Below are 22,496 nucleotides of genomic sequence, written 5' to 3'. Positions count from 1 at the left end.
GTGTGTGTGTGTGTGTGTACATACCACAGCATGTATGTGAAGAAGGCAGCTGCTGAGAACCACTGAGTCACTTCTTTTCTACCTTCACATAGATTCCAGGGATTGAACTCTGGTCCCCAGGCTCAGCAAGTGCCTTTACCACTGAGACATTTTACTGGTACTGAAGAACGTTTTTAATAGTGTACTTGAACGCACAGGAGTGAAGTTCTAAGGGAGCTTTGTCTTTCTTCTGAGACCGGGTTTTGCTGTCCCCAAGGCCTAGGCTCTAAGGATGGATCTCCCTGCATTTGTCCCCCACAAAGCTGGACTACATGCAAGAGCTTATCTCAGGCAGCAGAAACTTAGTTTCTCCTCTTAGCAGTTCTCATCTTTACCTCCCACAGGACAGTGGGGACTCTTCTGTGCCAAGCAGCAAACACTAAGAATGCATTCTTTATTAGAACCTCAGTCATGTTGGACATACCTATGGCACTATGCTAACCAATCGGTAAAACAACGAAGAGTATGGTTCATGCCTTCAAGGGATGCATAATCTGTCACTGTGATAAGTAAAAGATACAAATACGTTCTCTAAATAGTGGCTTGGAAATTGTAGTTCCCCTGCCTCTGCCCTTCACATGCTGGGCATTGCTCAGTGTGTACCTCCACATACGGCCTCTGCTTTTTCTTTTCTTTTTTCTTATAGTTAATCTAAATTCCTGGCGCAGTAGTGTCATCACTGACGTGTATCAAATGAGAGACACAGCACTTTGCTGGCCCACAGATAAGCATCCAGCAAACAGTGGTTGTATTGCTGGGCAGGTAGAGAGTAAGAAGAAACAGGAGGAAGGCAGTGGCCTTGATATCTTTACCCAGACATTAACAGTCAGGGCTGGAGTAAACAAAGGCACGAAGCAGTGACAGAGAGTGCTCAGAGGAGACCAGAGGCAGTTGGTCTGTGTCAGTCAGAGGGATGGAGGAGTCCCGGGAGCCTAGTGAGAAAGGATTTTGAGGTAGGCAGAAAGCAAGTCCTACTCTTGTGAGGAATTCTGTCAGACAGGGAAATCTTAAAGTTAGTAACTGGAGGCTGAAGAAAATTTGTTCTGTTTCATTCTCTTTCAGGTCTTACTTGCCCTGGAGCCTCTGTCAGAAACCTACAACAGCTACAAACCTCTTCCTGCCACTGACGTGACAGAAAATGTCCTTTTATCTGAGCGAAAACTCAGAGAGATTACTGAATCCAGCAATAGCCAGTCTATGGTTCCGACAAAGTCTTACAGGGTACCGTCCATCAAATTTGATGGGAAAGAATTAGCAGGCAGCAGCAGCAGGTCAACCACACCAAGGTAATGATGGCATCTCCAAGTCTACGTCTGCCGGTCTCTTCTCATTCTGGGTCACTCTCAGCAGATAGCTCTGAAGTTCCCACTGCCAACCTGGTCAGATCCCATGGACTGGATGGCACAGAGTGAGCAAGACACAAGTCCTGGGACTCAGGGAGGAGGCATGCTTAGCATGCCCCAGTTACAGCAGTCACAAAACACCAGTCTAACAGAGAAGCCAGTGTGCACATGTGACTAAAACGTTTGCCTATGCTGTCTTTCAGGGGAAAGAGGGAAAGTGAAACAAAATGAAGTATGAGAAACAGATATTTGTCCTAAGTAATTACTTGTAAAGCATTTGCACTATGTCAAAGTCTGAGTACACACACACACACACACACACACACACACACACACACACACACACTCCCTTTCCCTGTGTGCTGATGTCTATTTTGTATCACTTAAGGAATAACCCATAACTGTGGTCAAGATTTTTTTATAAGATTAAAAGCAGATATCTAAAGTCACACTGCAAAAGAAGCCATCTGTTCCAAGGCCCCAGCTTCAGGGCTCTCACTGACCCCCAAACTCTGATGAGGTGGAGTATTCCCAAGACGGGGTGTGAGCTGTTGGCATTGTTTCTTTCTAACAGGGGAAAGGACCACTTGTACTTTGCAGAGGACTCCAATGCAGTAAAGAGTTCTTTGTGTGGACTACAGCATAACCTTAATCAAGGGATGAATGTAGAGACTGTAACTCTGAGAGGAAAAGCCCCACAGAAGCAGCTGTCCTTCCTGAATAGTTCTGAGTTCCAGCCACAAATTAGTACAGTCCCCAAGAGTCACAGTGACTCATGCATCTTGTCTTCAAACAACCCCCCTACAAAGGACCTTCTTTCAGGTATGTGTCTGTTACCTAAGACTCTGCTGCATTTATTGGGTTTGCTCTGCTTGTTAGATAGGCCACAGAGGGAAACAAGGCTTCCCTAAGAATTAAATAGCCAAATAAAAGTATGAGACTTGGTGCCAACCAGGGACTCGTGTAAAGGCAGCTCTACAGAACTGTGGAGTGATTACTGCTTAGATGTTTTTACTTTAAATTAGTAAGTGGCAGTGGTGCATGTTTGTGGGCTACAGTATGTTTTAGAATGTGTGTACAGTAGGTAGTGATCATATCTCCTGACATGAGTCATCTCAGACATTTATCATCTGTGTTAGGAATGTTTCAAATGTCCTTTATGGAGCTAGTAAGATGGCTCAGCTTCTTTCTTGTTTGGTCCCCAAGACCCACATGGTGAAAGAGAGACGTGACTCTCAGAGGTTGTCCTCTGAGCTCCACACACTCAGGTGGCATGCTCCTCCTCCTCCATTGCAGGCACACATGCTCAGGCACGCACACACTGTTCTTTACCAACTATTTTGCTACACTCATTTGTCAACTGCAGTTATCCTATGACATTATAGAACTCTAGATGTTACTCCTTATCAGCGTGTACCCGCAGGTCATTCCCTCCCTATCCTCCCATATATGGTAACCTCTCTTGTATTGTCTGCTTAGGGATCAACTTTCAAGCTTCCACAAATACATGAGAAGAAAGGATATTTGTTTTTCTATGCTTATTTCCTTTGATGTCCTTCAGAGACGTGTTATTCACCCATGTGCACCTAGGGATGTGTAAATAGATCCTGTGCAAGTTTGGAGATGAGGGCAAAGCTCTTCTTACAATATTAATCTTTATCTGTCCCCAGGCGATTTAAGGCAGCTAGGGTGGTACCAAATTCATTTCGAATTCTAAAAACTTATTCTTTATGAGGACATCCAGGGCTGCAGGTGATCTTACTGCTTTAAGCTGGAGTTAAATTCTCCTGTAGTGATGTAACGCCACAGAGCACCACAGAGGTAGGAGGGAACCACTTACTCATGTATCTGCTGCTTTCTCAGCACTCTGATCAAGTGACAGGAAGGTTGGTTCTGGATATTGGTTTAAGAAAGAATAGTGTCGATCAGGGCAGGGAAGGCATGAGCCAGCTGACCACACTGGATCCTCCGTCAGAACATAGAGGACAGGACAGGAAGTGGGGCCAAAGCAAGAAGAGTTCAAAGCTGCCCTAGTGCTCCATTTTGTCCAGCAAGGTTCCATTTCCACGTTCCACAATCTTCCAAAACAGCGCCATCAGCTGGGAACAAAGACCATGAGCTAACCTGTGGAAGACTGTCCAAGCCTCAGTGAAAAGCACATGGAAGCAGCACTGTTACCCTGGGTCAGGGGATGGTGTGCAGCTAACTTAGTTATTTCTGTGACAGTAAGAGCAAAGCAGGACTTTGTGTCCACTCCCACTAATAAGTCCAAAGGAGATATTTATACCATTTATTAAAATGTCTCATAAATAACAACTTAGATACATATTTTATATGTAGGGACATGTGGTCTTATATTTTTGTGGTGATGGGAATCTGGCCCAGGGTCTTCTGCATACATACACTCTACCACTAAGTTATGTTGTTTATGTCTTTCATTAGAGGTGTCTTAGGAATCTTTTTAAAAATATACTCTAGGGCTAGGGCTCAGTGGGTAAAGCACTTCCCATGAAAGCCAGGAGACCCAAGTTCAATCCCTGGAAACAACATTAAGGTGGAAGGAAAGAACTAACTACTAAAGGTTGCCCTCTGACCTCTGCATATACACCATGGTATATGTGGGCCTGCACTCACACACGTACAACACACACACACACACACACAATAATAATAATAATAAGTGTATTATATATGTGTGTGTGTTAAGAATATAAGCCATTAATTTTAGTCTTTTAATTTAAAGAGTCCATTTATAAGGAAAAAAAATTACTCACTACACTTAGCACCTGATCATCTTATACCTGGACTCTTGTATGGACTTACATACCAGACTGAAGAATGCATTGGTTTGTCCATTAAATAGGCATTTATATAGCAACTGCAAAGTGTCTGGCACTCTTCTATATGTCAGGGATATAGCAGTTTTAAGTTTTTCTTTAAAAAGATAAACTAAATATATATGTTAGATGGTGGCAATAACAGTGGAGGTAAATTGAGCAAGGAAGGTGAGAGGAGAGGATGCTCTGTATCTCAGTCAGGGTTTCTATTCCTGCACAAACACCATGACCAAGAAGCAAGTTGGGGAGGAAAGGGTTTATTCAGCTTACACTTCCACTTTGCTGTTCATCACCAAAGGAAGTCAGGACTGGAACTCAAGCAGGTCAGGAAGCAGGAGCTGATGCAGAGGCCATGGAGGGATGTTACTTACTGGCTTGCTTCCCTTGGCTTGGTTTCTTATAGAACCCAGGTCTACCAGACCAGAGATGGCACTACCCACAATGGGCTCCCACCTTGATCACTAGTTGAAAAAATGCCTTACAGCTGGATCTCATGGAGGCATTTCTTCAAATGAGGCTCCTTCTTCTGTGATAACTCCAGCTTGTGTCAAGTTGACACAAAACTAGACAGTACACTAGTTTTGCAGAAATTGGCAAAGTTATGCTTCATTAAGAAAGTAGAAAGTTGAGCATGCCTTTAATCCCAGCACTCTGGAGGAGAGACCGAGATGGAGAGACATACAGACAGACAGACAAGCAAACGAACTGAAGAGAACCAGAAGCACAGCTCAATGGTGGGATGTTTTCACTGCATATGTGAGGCTCCACAAGCATCAAAAAGAAGAAAGGGGGATACAAGTTCCTTCTAAGAAAGTTATGGTGTTAGAGTCAGAATTTTATCACTAAAACCACCTGTGGTAGAGATGGTTAGGCCCACTTAAATTTTCCTTTTACATGTATTTGTGCTTGTGAGTGCAGGCACGCATATATTATGGCACTTGTGTGAAGGTCAGAAGAAAGCAACTTGGAAGAGTTGGTTCTGTCCTCCAGCCTTGTAGGTTCTGAGGATCAAACTCAGATTGGTAGGTAGCACAGCAAACACCCTTCTTGAACCATTCCAGTGGTAAGTCTGAGACATGAAAGAGCAATTGTGAGACTCAGAAGCAGATAGAATATGCAGTGTGGCCAACCTTAGATAAGGGGTGATTCGGCTTCAGCATAGAGAAGAATGGATTAAAATGGCACAAACTAAACTTGGAATATGTAGCTTCCGTTCAATATTTTTGACTGAAATTCCAGAAAGTGGAGCCATAGACAAGTTGGCACTTGCAGTACAGACGTCATGTGTGACAGGGCAGCATGCCTGTCATCTCAGAGATGTTGCAGGGGCCTACAGTGATGCGTGTAATGTAATAAGAGTGATCCTGGCACACGTAAGAAGGGGTTTCAAGTGTCCATTGCTATAGCTGCTGCTGTTACTATATAAGGGATGGGGTGGCTTCTACTTGTCAAAAAAATCAGAAGCTGTGTGATCATCTGCTTTTCCATCATCCTGCTGTGGGAATGTAACTGAGTCGTGGGCTTCATTTTGGCATTCTCATTCATGAAAATAACAAATTTAGACTAGCTTATTATAGGTATGACTGCTTTCCACAGTTTGACTAACATGGTTGTCAGTGTTTCTTGGTTAAGAATATTAAAACTCATATAAATAAGAGAATAAGATATCTGGTTAGAAAAATGAATCATAGGCACCATTATTCCCATTATGTACAGACAGCTGTTGTGAGACGTAACAACTCCCACAGTAAGATCAGTCTCTCTGTGGAAAAGAGTATTTACTCTTTGGTGTAGCATCTCTAAACATAAGGCAGAAACCAAGCAAACACTGTTGTTAAGTGAACATCCTCAAGGAATTGCCAGGCTAATGGGAGAACAGGTGCAGAGGCCACTGCAAAGTCGCCCTAGGAGAACAAATACTGGATACTTAAGCCCTTCCTGCTGGACTCCAGATGTTTGCGTTTTCTGTGTTTACTTCATTCAGCTCTGTTAGAACAAGGCAATAAGCTGCGGAATGCCATGTTGATTTCTGCAATGAACTCCAGCCCAGATACTAGTGTGCTGCTGGACAAAGTTCCTCCTCCTGTGGCAGAAGATGTTTCCAGGTCATCGGTGCTGTAAGTTAGGGACACGCACAGGCCCCTGCAGCTCATTTCCTGAGCTGTTGACTTATCTCCTTTTTCGCTGTTCTGAATGGGATAATCTCAGGAATGTTCAGCAAATAATTCTTAATGTGCTGAGCCTACAGTAGAAGGTACTCAGAATCTTAACTCCTAGCTTCAATGTCTGCCAAGTATATAAATGGATAAATTCTTCACTCTCTAAACCAGAATGCCTATATATAAAATGAAGATCCCCCCCCCCTTCATAAATGAAATAGGATTCTGATGTTGGGAAGAACTTTACAAAGTGTAAAGTTTTATATACATTTAAGGCAGATAAGTCTAAAAAAGCTAAATTTTCTAAGTCAGACTGCTGCCTTCTATTCTTTCTTAGCTTGGTTGGGATTTAAATTTTTATCTGTTAGCCTTTTGTGACAGTATTTTCCCACACCTTGAAACTAGGAACTCATCTACAAATCCATGTAAAGGCCACAATGAAGACCAACTCCTCCCTTTAGCTGACGCCAAAGCTATACAGCTGCTGTTGGGCAGGTGAGTGTCCTTCCCAGTTATTTTCATTAAAGCTTCTTCCAAGTCATTGAGTATATTGTTAGCAATACTTCTTCAGCCTCCCTTCTTTCTGGGTCCTTAAACTATGACTGTTTTCCCATTAAATAAAAAGCTAATGGGAAGCACTTTCTTTAGGCTAAGCTAGATAACCTACTTTTGGGACTTTGCTTACAAAATGTCCCCCAATCCAGCTTTCTGCTCTTGTCTCCCCATTCTTTTCATCCATGTTAATGTGATGAAGAGAGCATGGATTTTAATTAGAGTCAAGTTGAAATGTGATGTTTGTTACTTAGCATTGAGGCCTTAGGCAGTTATCTCAGCTGCAGAAACACCAAAAAAAAAAAAAAAACAAAAACAAAAAAACAAAAAAAAAACAAAAAACAACTTGCAAACTTTGCAAAACTGTGGTGAAGATAAGAAATGATGTGATATAAAGGAGTTAGTACAGTGTTAGCACATAGCAGTTTAATTTTTGGTAGCTATTGTTGGGAATTGAACATGTGCACTGAAAGCAGACTTACCATGTATGATCTCTTGAATCGCTACTATAAACATTACTGTCTTGAAGAGATTAAAAGCAATGTTATATGAGACACATGTATTTAAGAATGCTCTCTTGCCAAGAGGTGATGGCGTGCGCCTTTAATTCCAGCCCTCAGGAGGCAGAGGCAGGCAGATCTCTGAGTTTGAGGCCAGCCTAGTCTATAAAAGTGAGTTCTAGGACAGCCAGGGATATACAGAGAAACCCTGTGGGGGAGAAGGAATGCACACTTTTGGTTTTGGCTTGGTTTGGGGTGTTTGGTTTTTGGTTTTGTTTTTAGATAAGGTTTCTCTGTATCGTCCTGGCTGTTTAGAAAGAGGCAGCACAACCAGTAAAGCACAACCCTTGTGATTGTTCTCCTATGCATCATAATGACAAATATAAGTCCCCGTGGCTGTAAGACAACAATTTAAAGATGGCTCACTTTTGAGCCTGAAAGTGTATAAACTCAAGTTGCCTGTAGGACATTCAAATGTAGTTGTTCAGCAAACACCAGGGCACCAGAGCTGATGCTCAGGAAAGAGAATAGAAGAGTCTTTGTTGGCTCCACAGCGGTAACTGAAAGCTAGAGCGTGTGCAGGGTCACCCAGGAGTACAGCACAGAGTGACAGTAATGGCCGTGCTCCATATCCACTAACTGCTAAACTGTAGTGCCGTGGCCCAAAGACTAGAAGAGGTGGCAAATCAGAACTGGAAAGGAGACAAGAGCAGTCAAAGTGTCAGTAAAAATGTCTGAGGTTAGAAGGCAGAGGAGGAGGGTAACTGACCACCCATGCTAATGAGACCTCAAGGAAGATGTAGTGGTCTCCTGGGGTCTCTGCAGCAATTACCATGCCCTGTTGTCTGAGTTCAGTGGGCTAATTCTTGTACACATCATAGAGTGACCTCTTGGTAATGTTGACTATTGTAGTTCTGCTGCTTCCCCCCAGAGGTAAGAGGATTAGCATTCCCTGCCCACTGAAGACAGAATAGACATTATCTGCAGAGGCCCGAGATTCATGGGCTGAGGTAGAGGTGAGCAGCTCACTGAAGGAAACAGATAAAATTCGTACATGGGATAATGACCCATCCCTCTAACTTCAAGCCCCCATCTCCTTCTTGACACCTGAGCACACTGACAGCCACATTACCACCACCACCCCAGGCAGGAAATTGTTCTGGTAAAGATAAAAGAAATTGAGATGCCACAGAGTGAAATTGACTCAACAAAATAATCCAGCTCTGCCCAGTTGTTTTCTAATTAAGCCACCAGTTACCAAGGTCCTGACTAATAGCCTGGGTTTTGAGCTTCTAGTCGGCTTTCAGGGCCTGGATTTGAAGGCACAAGGAATGCCTCCAACGTCTACACAAGAAACAATATTCAGTAGGATATTTAGAAGAGAACATGAAGGAGAAATAAAATCCCAGAAATTTAACAAAAAGAATGAGATTAGAAAATATCAAGTAAAGTTTGAAATTGGGAACATTTTCAAAAGATTCAGTATTTAGACAAATGAAATTCCAGAAATGTTAAGAAAAATAGAGGTATCTTGCTGAGCGTGGGCTTGTTTTATGGCTGAGAAACACAGGCAAAATTCAGTACTATAATAAATCATAAACAGGTAAGTTAATTTAAAATAAGAAATAATTGCAAAAATGAAGAACAAACTATGGAGGACTACATGCTGAACAGTAGAGATCTCTACATTGGTGTGCAAACATAGACCCTCCAGTAAAGATGGCTGGAGACATGGCTCAACTGTTCATAGACCCTCCTCCTTAGTAAAGATGGCTGGAGACATGGCTCAACTGGTAAAAGCACTCACTACCGTTGCAACCTGGGTTGCTTCCCAGCACTGCATGGTAGGTTACAACTCACTGTAAGGCAGGTTCCAGAAGATAGGATTTCCTCTTCTGACCTCCACAGACACAAACTACATGCAAACACAGGCAGACAAACACTTATAGACATAAAATAAAATTTTAATTAAAAAAAAAAACGTTATATAGAAAAATACCAAGAATACTTCCAAAAACAAACAATTGTAAAGTTCCACAAGGCTGGCAAGACAGCTCAGCAGATAAATGCTCTTCCCAAGCCTGACAGCCTGAGTTCTATCCCTGGCACCTGTGTGGTAGGAGAGAACCCACGTCTGCAAGTTGTCTGCAAATGCATGTACATGCTCACAAACACACGTGCCTCTAAAGAATAAGAATAAAAAGATTTAAATATACAAATGTCGCATTTGAAAGTGATGATTGTGCACATTTCTTTAGAAATTAAAGAAAAACAGTGGTAGCTTAAAAAGACAGCTAAAGAATAATAAGTCAGGGGTCAGCACACAGTATTTAATATTGCTGCTTTATTATTAATAGATGGTCATTAAAATATGAAGCTCAATAATATTAAGTATTACTATAAGAGAAAGAAAAATAAAAAATAAATTATTCCTTAAATTATGAGTTTATAGTTATTTGCATGCTTACCTCCTTAGTCTATAAACTCCTTGTAATGTTTTAATATTCAATATAAAATTAACCATGTCATAATTATTCCAAAGTACATGTGTTTGCTTAAATGAAGAAGGTGTTTTTGTAAATTAGCCATTTTTTGACAAAAACATTTACTTTACAAAATGATAGGTGCCATTTTTTTTCTGCCTATCAGAACACAGACAGCATAGGAGCACAGCTGGACCTTGGTTAGCCATCTCTATGGCAACCATAACACATAATGGTCAACAACCACATGCTGCCTGAGAGCACAGTGTGTGTCAGTAGTGGGGTTTGAGTACTACTGACATCATCCCAAGAGAGAGGAAATAGAATTGGAACCCAGTAGTCAGTTTAGAGTGCATCCTTAGCATAAGTTCTTTCACATTTAGAATGTTAGGAAGCTTTGCCGGAGAGAGAGGGAGAGGGAGGGAGGGAGAAGTTCTACCGACCCTTCTGTTAAATCCTTGGCTTTGTTTTTCCTGTCTCCAGTGCTGAATTATCCCAAGGTCATCTGTGGAATGGACTAGGCTCTCCTCCAGATTCCCCGTCCCCTGGGAGTGATGTGTATTGCAGCAGTGACCTGAATGATCCTCAGTATGACCAGAGTCTCCTGGAGAACTTGTTTTACACACTGCCTGTAAGTCTTTGAATTTGAAGCTCTCCAAATGGAGAATGCAGCATTTAGTAGCCAGTCCTGATACGTGCAGGAAGCTATTCATTTTACATATACCTTATTTAATAATAGTTACAGCCGAGGAAGAAAGTATTATCACTTTATGGTAAAGAGACAGGCCTAGAGGGCACAAGACTTTTGTCCCAAGTGTCAGAGCCAAAATCAGTCAGATACAAAGCCTCCTGCATCCAGAGCCTGCGCTCCAGCATGTCGCAGACTTCCTCAGAGCACTTCTAAAAAACTGCTAATACAGGCATGCCTTGGAACCCACCTGGCATCTATACAGAGGAGTCCAGAACATTTCTGCTCATGGGTGACAAAACCTCTGTTGGCTTGTAAGCTAGGGAATTCTTTTCAGGCAGTTCTGCTTTATTCCAACCTTTTTTTGGGTGGGGGAGGGGCAGGGGGTTGTCAAACCGCACGATCTGTTGCTGGTTCAGCATCTTCTAGATACTATACATAATGAACCTAATTGCTTTCTACAAGTAGTCCTGAAGGTTGCTGTCATGTCCCTTATATAAGTTCAGTTTTTGTTACTGTAACAGAATACATGAGGCAGGCTAACTTTATTTAAAAAAAAAGAAAGGAAGGAAGGAAGAAAGAAAGGTTTGTATAGCTCAGTGTGTACTCTGGTAAGGACAGACCACATTGGCTGTACCGTCTCATGGCATATATGAGAAAGGGATCACATCACCAAACAGTAAGCCATCATGGCAGGACCAGGTTCCACCATCATCCCTTCTAAAGACTTGTCCTAACAGAAGGAAGCATCTCTTCCCATGAGGCCTGACGTCTTACTGGTCACCAAGGGCCAGGCTTTCACTATAAAAGCGTTTTGGGATGTGTTCTAACCGTATCCAGATCACTACACTCCTGAGTCTCCTTTTTTGTATCTCAGGGAAAATATGACTGAAATGCAAGATGGTTTATTCTGGATTGGTAGTAAGTCAGGCGGGGCTGCCAGAATTGAGACAAAGCAGGGGGAAATTATATATTGTCAGGCGGAGCATAAGCAAGCATAAACTAAACTTGAGAGTTTTGAAAGGCAGAGAAGTGGCTGTCTTAGTTTGATGTGGTAACACTATGATCAAAAGCAACTTGGAAAAGAAAAGATTTATTTCCACTTACAGATTACATCTTCTATCACTGAGGGAAGTCAGGGCAGGAACTCAAGCAAAGAGAGTAGAGGATCACTACTTCCTGGCATGTTTCTCATGGCTCACTCAGACTACCTTTTGGTGCAACCTAGGACCACCTGTCAGGGATGGCCTGGGCCCTTTCACTTCAGTCTCTAATCAAGAAAATGCCCTATAGACTTGTCTATAGGCCAGTCCTAAAGATCTAACCAGCACAAGGGTATAGGGAGAAAGACTTGTGTAGAAAGAAAGGATGTTGTGTATATACTTTTTTTATTGAACTCAGGGCTCTGTGTGTGTCAGACAAGGGCTCTAGCACTTGGCTGTATCCCCAGTTCAAGTAAAATTGGGTTTGTGCACTCTAAGGAATCCAGTTAACTGACAGTTTGCAGGAGATAGAGAATGTCACACAGGTCTAAGGCAGGCAAGACCTTGAGTGCCTAGCACACTGTGGCCAGACTGAGACGCTCCCCGTGTCAGGAAATGGTGCAGTTATAACCGGATGGGAGCAAAGTTAGAGGCGGTAACCAGAAACAGATAGAAAGCTTTTGGCTTCTTGGGAGAAGAGAGAGAAACAGAGTAAAAGGTGGAATTAGTATCAAGAAAAAAAGAGTTTGAATTGGAAAGGAACCAGCTTTTAGGATCCCAGGACTTCCTGTCCCAGCAGCCATCACTGTTACATGTGAAGTGGAGACATCCGTTGAACCAGCGTTCAGTGTGCCAAGGCCTTTACCTGTTGGCTGCATTAATTATAGACTGTACCGAAATTCTTAATTCACTTTTACTTCAATTTAATTATTTTACTGGACCCATGAGATAGTTTTACTGTCTTACATACCATGAAAAACAGCTTAGAGTATATACAAGGAAGTTTGCCTGTGGTGACATACACCCGTAATCCAAGTACTTGGGAGTCTGAGGCAGGTTTCAGGGTTCTGGACCTACCCTGGTTACAGAGCAAATTCAGGGCTGCATAATCAGACTCAGCTTTAAAAATTAAAAACATTTGATGGGCAGTGGTGGTGCACAACCTTAATCCCAGCATTTGGGAGGCAGAGGCAGGTGAATCTCTGAGTTTGAGGCCAGCTTACTACACAGAGAAAGCCTGTCAATAGATAAATACCTTGTAAGCCGCTATGGCAGAACTGGAATCCTTACTCTAGACATGACAAAGTCATCAGTGTTCTTGCTGTCCCACACTCTTATAAGCTGTAAGCTTGGCTTTAGAACTCTGCCCCAACTTACCTGCCTGACCTCATGTCCCACTTGTATGTTGACTCTGGTGTCTACACTAGCTGCTCATCCCACTCCTCAGACTCCTCCCTGCTTTTTCCTTCTTTTGATCCTTCTGCTGTGAATGTGGAAATGTTCTGTTAATTTAGCATTTGTGATACAAGAGGCTAATTAGTCATTACAGTAGGTGCTTTTAATCAAAAATAAAAATAAAGAGAATTTTTCAACCTATTTCTTTCCTGAAGGCAATTTGTAAAATATCATTAATCTTAAGCACAATTAAAATCAGAATAAATAATTCAGAGCACAGAGAGTAGGAGGAAAGACAGTCTTTGCCCCCAGCTAGGTGACATAACAACCATTCAGCCTCAGCTCTACTGTGATAGAAAAACAAACTTCAAAACTCATGGAGATAAAAATGCAGATTCGCCCCCCCTCCCCCCATAGCTGGCAACCACACACAAGCTACCTGGCTTTTCCAATTGTGAAGACAAGATAAGGTGCCTGGCAGGAACATGCGGATACTTAGTTGCATGGGCAGCGCCTAGCATAATGTAGAACACTGTGGACAGTCGGTGCATTGGTCTCCCAGAACTGTGTCTTCCCTTGCTTACTGTGAACGGACTTTGTGAAGTGCAGAGCACTTTTGTGTAACTAGGAACACCATGAAATATGCCCTTGCTTGCTTGAAATTCCTCTTGCTTTTGGAGAAGCAACTGTGACTGTCTTCCCTGAAGTAAGTGTCTTTCAGTGCCATGCTTTCTGTTTATCTTCTAGAAATCTGATGTTGGTGCCAGTGATTTACTCAGTGAAGATGATGGGGTGGAACCTAAAACAATGAACCAGTCAAAAGCCTCTGGCAGATCTAAGGTTGTAGGGTCAAGTGAACACAAGCTGAAGAAAAGGACTGCTGTCAAGAAAAGCAGGTGAGTTTCTATGAAGGTTGATGTAGAACATCAGGGGCCTCTCCTCAAGGAAGATGGTCTTGATTTGGCCAAGACTGCCCAGTGATTTGTTATAGCAACTTGTCGAAGAATTTCAGTCCTTAAAAAGGTAATGTACAGCTCAGCAGACAGAGATAGGTAGATAGAATCTCTGTGAGTTGAAGGCCAACCAGCTGTATACATAGTGTAGTGCACACTCACTACATAGAAAAACCCTGTTTCAAAAATGTGCATGAGAAATGGATTGTAGAGAAAACAGAGAAATGGTTGTGGTATGTTTACTGTGATGGCTCCTCCTATATGGACACATTAAATGGGACACTCAGTAGCATGATAAGGAAGTTAAGATAGTGGGCAAACTTGATTAAGGAAGACTTCCAGAAAAAAATCTAATTCTGTATCATTTGTTCCTGTACTTGCATGGATTAAAGAATATTTTATACACCTTTAGATGAGGACCATATTTGTAGGTTTATGTTAAGGTGATACATGATTGGACAGTGGAGAGTTAGGTGTGGAAAGAGGCTGGAGGAGCAAGCGGAAGAGAGGGAGAGGAGGAGAGATTCCGGAGGCAACATGGAAGCTTGATGTGTATGTTTCTCTCAGCGCATCTCTAGCTTGATGAGGTTTTTATGATTATTTCTAAGGGTTCCTATGAGTCTAATTTATCTTTTCTGGATGGGCAGTTTATATCTTTGTCCATTGGTTGTAAGCTTATTGTATAGAAGGTTTGTGGATTAAGAATTTAACATATAAACCTGTTTGATAAGTTAATGGATGTGAGTCATGTTTCTGCTAGGCTGTGGAAAATGTGACGTAAGTTCTCGTCTGGTAGAGGAGAAGCTGGAGTGAGTGGTTTCAGCGTGGTGCCTGCGGCTCCACACGGGAACTGATAGCCAAAGTTCCAGACTAAAAGAGAGACAGCTGAGAGGGCAGTGTGGGGACCGAGTGGTAGAGAAAGAGCCCAGGTACAAGGCTCCACACTAGAGCCGTATCCCCGGAGTGAGACCGCAGTGCCGACAACAGCAGAACTTTTTAGTATTTACTGCAACACAGATTCACTTCACAAAAGCTGTTTTCTGACCCAGCATGGAAGTCAAAGGAGGATCAGGGGTTTCAGACCAGCCTGGGTGGTCTTAGTACAGTTCACCATAGTGAGACCTTATCTCAAAGGAAAACACAGAACTGTTCCTACTTCACTTGGAACAGAAATCCTCGATGCTTGACTTGTCCTCTTTCCTCCTGTGCAGCTGGGTTGTTCCACATTGTGCCTCTAACTCCTGCCTTCCTGTCTGTGAACTTGCAGAGATCCAGCTGACCAACAAGGGCTCTCAAGAATTCCAGGACATAACCCAGCAATGTCACTAAGTGTGGATAGACTGGCTCTTCTGGGTAGAGTACATTCGGTCAGAATCATCATTGAAACCATGAGAGTCCCTCCAGATAGTCCCCAGGTGACACCAAGCAGGAAGAACTTTGCTGGGAAACCACCAAAGCCAACAGCAGCAAAAAAGCGGTACAGCTAAATAAGAAAGCTAAATGTGGCATTCGGGGACAGTGTGGCTGGTAACAAGAAGTCTACCTTATAATTTGTTTTTATGTACATTTTTGGATCAGTAAAAATGATTTGAAGTTCCCAAAAATGAAGGTAAATTTGGAATAAAGGAAAATGGGGTGGAAGCCATTCCTGCAGCCCTTACAGTAATAGCAAAAGTTAAGAACACCTAAAATGGTTGTAGCCTAGCACCTCAGAGCCCAGAGACAGATTTTATATTGAAAGGTCACTCTCAGAAACAAGCTCTGTCCCACATGGCAGATGATGAAAGCTCTAAGGAACAGAAGTGACCTCTGAGGCAGTTCGATCCTGAAATTGGGAACTTCAAAGAGAGAGACAGAAAATATATCTACCTTTTTAATTTGGTTTGATTTTAGATTTGTGTGTGTGTGTGTGTGTGTGTGTGTGTTTGTGTGTGTGTACAGTTGTGAGCCTCCATGAGAGTGCTGGGAATCTAACTTGGGTCCTCTACAAAAGCAACACATTCTCTTAATCACTTTTTCTTCCAGCACTTTCTTTGTGGAGTACCACTTTCCTGTGGGCTTTTCCAAAAATGCACTGGGAAAGACAGCTTTGATCACTGAGGTTGTTCGATTTGCCTCCAGTAAAATCACAGATGGAGGTAAGAAGCGTGCTGGCTGTCTGCTGATCACTGCCTCTGGCCAGAGTGCTAGAATAACACGTGTGTGCCATTACCCCGGCCTGGCTTTTGCATTTTGACATGGTCTCACTATGTAGACTAGGCCAAGCTCAAACTTTCAGTCATCCTGCTTTGGCTTCCCAAGTCCCGGGATTTTAGGAATGTCACTGTGTCTAGAGTTTGTATTGCTATAATGAAACATTGTGACCAGAAACAAGGTGAGGAGGAAAGGGTTTATTTGGCTTATACTTATACACATCTTAGCCCATCTTCAAAGGAGTGGGAGCAGGAACTCAAGCAGGATAGGAACCTGGAGGCAGGCGCTGTTGCAGAGGACATAGAGGGGTGTTTACGTCTTAAAGTAAAACACAGAGCTGTTCCTACTTCACTTGGAACAGAAATCCTCGGTGCCCATCCTCTTTCCTCCTGTGCAACTGGATTGTTCCAAATTGGGCCTCTAACTCCTGCCTTCCTGCCTGTGAACTTACACAAATCAAGTTGGCCAACACATGTTCTCAAGAATTCCACAACATATCCCAGAACATACAGTTTATAGCAGAAATCCCTGTGTGTTCAGAGACAGACATTGCACCTGACATGGCTAACTAGCATGAATAGTTAATATCCGAATTACGACATTCAGATTATCTGTTCGTTAGCCAGAAAATGAGCTTAGTTTTATTGTTGAAATTGTTCATTTCCTTTGTCTATGATTTCATTTATCCCTCATCGTCTAGTTCATCTACTTTTCCTGTTGAGCCACTTACCACCCATCTTCCTAACACAGCCATGTTTGCTGAGCCACAGTACTGCACGTTTTATCTCAGCACTTGAGAGGCAGAGGCAGAAGATCTCTGTGAGCTCAAAGCCAGCCAGGGCTAATGATGAGACCTGATCTCAGAATAAATAAATAAACATTTAAAAGATCAGATTGCCTTGACCACAGTGAAGTATGTGGATGAGTCCCCTTCATATCCTGTGTTTACATGTGATGATCGTTTCTCATAGCAACGCTGAGCAGCTTTAATCTGCTACTGTAGGGAGTCACCCTGACCCAGTTCCTGAAAAAACTAGAAAAGGGTGGATGGAATCAACGCATGGATTAGTGATGATTCTGGTCGGATTGTGTGACATGTCTGTTCTCTTTCACAGTGGTGAAATTCCAGCAGCGATTTGTGTGTCCAGTAGAGTTTGGTGGCCCAATGATAGAGCATTGGTGGAATTCTAACCTCACCTTCCAAATTTATGCAAAGAAAACCCCACAGAAAAAGGTAAGTCATTTGAGATGTACCAGTCACACCAGACACTCTCCTAGATAAACCAGGTTTTTGGGCTCAAGTAACATTGTCAAATCTCATCACAACAGCTCTGTAAATTAGGTCCCTTATCACCTTCATTTCATAGAAGAAACTGCTACTCAGCAAAGTCCACTGACTTGTCTGAAGTTCCTACTCTAACAAAAACAGAACCAGAGCATCATGCAGTTTCTTGGTCCAGTCCAGCCTGCTCTGCTCTGGTTTGGGTTTTTGTTTTGGTTTTGTTTTTTGAGACAGGGTCTCATTTATGTAACCCAGGCTAGTCTTGAACTTATCGCAGGTGTGCACCAGCCACAGCTGACAGCGTATGTCCTGACTGCCCATTCACAGTAGTGTATGGCAGTACCAGTGTAGGTTTTATATAGGCCTTAACTTGAAGTCCTCTCTTTCATTTGTGGACAAAGTACTTGAATTACCCAGCCCACACCCAAAATAACAAACTTGTAGGTAGTGATTCATCAGAGTTCCAGTTTATGAAGTTCACTCTTAAGTGACCTCATGGGAATGAGTAAAGTAGGCTGTGTGCAGCTCCTCCACTAAAACAGCAACCCAGATGATCCGACTCTATGTTTGTTGAGAATGGAGTAAATACACCTTTTCTTTTGTTTAGTGGTTCCCCTGCCCCAAAATAAAAACAGAAACTAGAAAAACAGCAAAACAGAAGAAGGAGTAGAAAGTACAGAATTGTTCACCTGTGAAAAAAACTTGAAGACAACCTCTGCTAACATTTTAATATATTTATATTGCATTTACCTAAACCTAATTAATGGCTTTCTTTTTAATTATAAAACAATTTTACATTATTTTAAGAAACTTGAAAAATGTTTTTCCATTTGAATACCACCCACCAAGAAGGCAGAATTTGCCCATAGCCAACATAGAAATAATCTCTGGCATTATTTATTGTGTGTATACATGAGTGTGTTTTACTAGGGATTAAACCTAGGACCTCAAAAATGGTTGACAAGTACTCTATTACTGAGATCCAGATATATTTTTACTTTATACCTTGATTTCACTAGGATACCCAGACTGGTCTCAAACTTCTGTCAACCAGGGAGGCACTGAACTTTTATCCTTCCTGAGCCTCCTAAGTAACTGAGGTTTCAGACCTATAGGACTAGGCCCTGCTATGTTTCCAACTGGTTGCAATATGGTACATAATTTTGTAGGTATCTTTTGTTTGTTGGGTTGTAGGGTTTGGTTTTGTTTTGTGTTTTTAATCTAACTTGTGTCATGGGCTTTTATTTCATTCTTAGTAAAATAACTTTTCACATAATTATGTTTGGGGATTTATACAATGTATGTAATTGGTTACACATAACGTGTTGCTCATACTAAGCTTTTAATGCCCTGACAGTAGTGGCGCATTCCTATAATGCCCACAGGTGGGAGGCAGAGAGATTTCCTGTGTACATAGCAAGTCCAGAACAGACACAATTACAAAGTAAGATCCCATCTAAAAACAAGCAAAAGCAAAAAACAACAAAATCAAACTCTTTTGTTAACTGATTGCTTTGATGGCTGCCTGTCATACAACTATATATGGATACGTTAAAATTAGCTTAATGGTTATGTATTAGAGCAGTTTCAACCTTCTTAACACTGAGACCCTTTGATACAGTTTCTCCTGTCATGGTGACCCCAGCCATAAAATTATTCCATTGCTACTTCATAAGTGTAATTTTGCTACTATTATGAATCATACATCTCTGATATGTAACCCCCACAGATTAAAAATCACCACATTAGACATTTAGTTGTTTATAATTATTAACTACTTTTAACATATGCAGTTTATGCTTAGTTTTTATATGTTACTTTTTAGTGTAAATTCCAGAATTAGAATTATTGCAGCAAAAAATACAAAACTTCTCATGTTACTGCTAAATCCCAGTGTGGAGGTATGTTAGCAGTATACTCCAGCTTGTTCCTATGACAGTCTTTTGTTCCTTTGTAGCCTCAGTAGCTACAAAGTCAAGAGTGATCTTTCCTAGTCTTAAAACATCAGCTTACTGAAGAAATCGGTGAGAACTAAGTTGTAATAGAGAAAGATACTTTTTGTGGCTTATGGAATCCTTTGTGAACTTCTAGGGGAAAATAGTCAAACCCAGAAGGGAGAGTGAAGGCTGGCAGGACACGGCAGCATTGTCTGTCACATCACATCATAATGGAGCTCTGTACTTCATAATGCACTGTCCTCTCACAACCCCCACCCCGCGGCTCCTCCTCATGCTTTTTCTTTCCTTTTTCCGTCAGCCAGAAGCCATTGGATCTGCATCTCTTCCTTTGCAAGCTGTCATTCAGTCAGAGCTGCTTTCTCTCAGTAGCCAGCTTCCGGTGCAGCAGGAAAGTGGTCTCTGTTCACTTGGCCCCCTAAAGGTATGTGGTTATACATCCAGAAGCTGCTAGGATTGCCTGAGCATGCACTCTTGCCTGGCACTGAGAGCAAGCTGTGAACAAGAACAAGTTCCCTGCACTTGGGAGACCTCTGTTGAACTGCAGCAGCGTGTGGTGAAAGAAAGAGATGTGCACAAGAGCATCTGAGGAAACAAGATGTCTGACAAGCTCTCGCCAAGGAGCTGATGTCTACAGTGATTTCTGAAAACACACATGTAAACTCTCCAAAGTGAAGCTAATGATTGTTACCACAGGATAGCAAGCAAGAGTGAGGTGGTAGACAGTAGAGTTGTACAGGCAGGTCAGAGTGAAAGTCAGGTCTTTTTAGGTCAAGGCATTGTTCAAGTTTGAGCCTGTGAGACGAGGAAAAGGCTCCAGAACATTGGAGCGACATCTTTGGTTTGTAGATATTTCTGTATGGGTGGTACATTATAAGGAGTGCAGAGGAAATGAACCCTGAAGCACTCCTTCTGAGAAGAAATGCTGGCTGCTGGGTTAAAGCAGAGCTGTGGCAGGGAACCAGGGAGCAGCATCGGTGTCCTGGAGGAGTGAGTCCTGAGGCAGGGTTCTTTCCCTGTGGTCAGCAGCACCGGTGTCCTAGGCAGGCCTTGAATATGTGGCCTCAATACAGCTTTGTAAACTATCATATTAAGTTTTTGATTTGGTTTTTGAGACATTGTCTCAAAATGCAGCCCAGGTGGCCAGAAAAATCACCATGTAGTACAAGCTTCCTTTAAAACCTGCAATCCTCCTACCTGAGCACTGGCCACCATGCTCAACTCTAGTGAGTTTTTGAAATTTCCATACTCATGCCCTAAAACGGTCTCCTTGCTTCTAACCGCACAAAGGATAAAGTATGAAACCCAGTGCGTCACCTCCTCCTCCCTCTTCTCTACACACAGGTTACTGTTCCTTTCCAGGCTAGTTTTGTGTTCGTGTGGACCCACAGATTCTGACATTATTCAACAGGTTACGTAATCCATTGCTCTTGCTGATTCTGACTTAGCCAATAGGAGTCTCTTCATCTGGAGTCTATGTCATTGTACATGGCTCCATCCTTTCTTTAGCAGTCCCTTGTTTTCTGGTACTGGGAGATTCTCCAGGTCATCATATACGGTGAATAACCTGCTGGGCAAGTCGATGTGTATATATTTGTTAGTGTTTGAGAATGGATAGGTCCATCCTTTAATTTGCTGTCAGCTTCAACTCCAAATATTCTGATGGCAGTTCTTCAAGACATTCTCTGTGATGTTTCTCCTTTTGTGCCTTCTAGGTCACCGTGGAGCTTGTGTTAGGAAACAAGGATTTCACTGGTGTCAGTGCTAAGTTAAGTAGCAGCACCCAACCTATGATTCTAGACATGATACGACCAGAAACAGGCCAGGACAGCACCTGTACCAAAAATCCACAGGGCTCAAATAAAGTTCCCAAGGAAACTACAAAGAAAACACAGAATTTAGTGCTCCCCGACCCAGAGTCAACAAGCTCCATAGCCTCAAACTCTTCGATCTCCACGGCTATGCCACCTCCCAATGTAGTGCATCAAATAAATGGCTCAGCCAAAGAGAACGGTTTGCTGTTGCATGTGCTGTTGATGGTGCCAGATGGGAAAGATTTTGTTATTGGAGAACCGGAGAAACAACCATCGTGCAATGTTTATTTGAATTGCAAGCTCTTCAGCACAGAGGAAGTCACCAAATCTGTTGTCTCATGGGGCACAACACAGCCTGTCTTTAATTTTTCTCAGGTAACATATGTTTTATATATATTGACACTGATTATTGAACCTAAGGCCTCAGGTGTGTTAGGTGAACACTGTACCACTAAGCTACATCTCCAACAAGCTACTCTTTTACTTCCTGACTCAGAAGCTGATTGCTTTGTCTTCAGGCCAGGAAAAAACCTGGCTCATTTTCCTTAGGAAGTGTTGGGTCTGTCTGGCAGGCACCCCTCCGTTAGGAAAGGTATAAAGGCCCAGCACATTCTTGCTTCTCTCTAGCTTTAACTGTTAGCCCCGATTTGCTGCTCTTGCTACATTCTTCTGACTCCCTACTCTCCCATGGACATGTGTTCCCACAGCGTCAGCCTCACTCTGTGTCAGTAACTTCCAGTCTGTACTTCCCTGCTCATCAGACATTTCCCTCATGGGTCAACTCTGACTGTTGGTTCAATGCCAGCACCTGGGTGTCTCTAAAGCACTTTACATTATCATTGCCTTACCAGTGATTCAATAAGAATGTGCGAATGAAAAAATCCAAAAATGTCTAACCACTTGGGGTCCTTCAAATTGATAGCCTCTTGGAACAATTATTAATTGATAGAGCAGCTATTGGCTGTAGATCCGTGGTTCATCCCAGGTGAGCAGCTGCCTTTGCTGTTTGCTCTAGCATGCTAAACACGGTGGATTTTTGCATCAGTTTGTTTTATTAAGTGCTGTCCAGGCACTGGATCGGCAACCCTTTGTTAAGGGTTCACTCTTTTTCCAGATAGTGGACATCTTTGTTGCAAACAACTCTTTCTCCGAGTAGGAGAGAGGGCTCTTGTTAAGAAATTACAGTGCTCTTGCAGAAGATCTGTTTGGATCCTAACACCACATCAGGCAGCTCCCCATGGCCTATAACTCAGGTCTCTGCCCTCCTTAGTACCTGCACACATGTACACATACCCACACACAGACAATTCAGACATACAC

General features: G+C 42.4%; 1 protein-coding gene across 2 annotated transcripts in view; it reads left to right on the top strand.

Annotated features, from left to right (window-relative positions):
- C2CD3 (C2 domain containing 3 centriole elongation regulator) overlaps nucleotides 1–22,496 on the top strand; it is an 85,705-nt gene that overhangs the window by 13,480 nt on the left and 49,729 nt on the right. For both annotated transcript variants that reach the window (XR_013974939.1, XM_080912366.1), the window contains exons 4-14: nucleotides 1,102–1,325; nucleotides 1,957–2,204; nucleotides 6,204–6,336; nucleotides 6,784–6,873; nucleotides 10,397–10,544; nucleotides 13,727–13,875; nucleotides 15,200–15,409; nucleotides 15,958–16,070; nucleotides 17,241–17,359; nucleotides 19,664–19,786; nucleotides 21,078–21,551. Coding sequence is in view for 1 of the 2 variants with exons in the window: in XM_080912366.1 (XP_080768492.1) it covers nucleotides 1,102–1,325; nucleotides 1,957–2,204; nucleotides 6,204–6,336; nucleotides 6,784–6,873; nucleotides 10,397–10,544; nucleotides 13,727–13,875; nucleotides 15,200–15,409; nucleotides 15,958–16,070; nucleotides 17,241–17,359; nucleotides 19,664–19,786; nucleotides 21,078–21,551 (2,031 nt within the window). In the remaining variant the exon portion in view is untranslated. The remainder of the gene's footprint in view (nucleotides 1–1,101; nucleotides 1,326–1,956; nucleotides 2,205–6,203; nucleotides 6,337–6,783; nucleotides 6,874–10,396; nucleotides 10,545–13,726; nucleotides 13,876–15,199; nucleotides 15,410–15,957; nucleotides 16,071–17,240; nucleotides 17,360–19,663; nucleotides 19,787–21,077; nucleotides 21,552–22,496) is intronic.

Source organism: Micromys minutus (assembly GCF_963924665.1).
Source record: "Micromys minutus genome assembly, chromosome: 2".
Classification (NCBI taxonomy): Eukaryota; Metazoa; Chordata; class Mammalia; order Rodentia; family Muridae; genus Micromys; species Micromys minutus.
The sequence above is the reverse complement of the archived record's forward strand: the minus strand, read 5'-3'. Positions and strand labels throughout refer to the sequence as shown.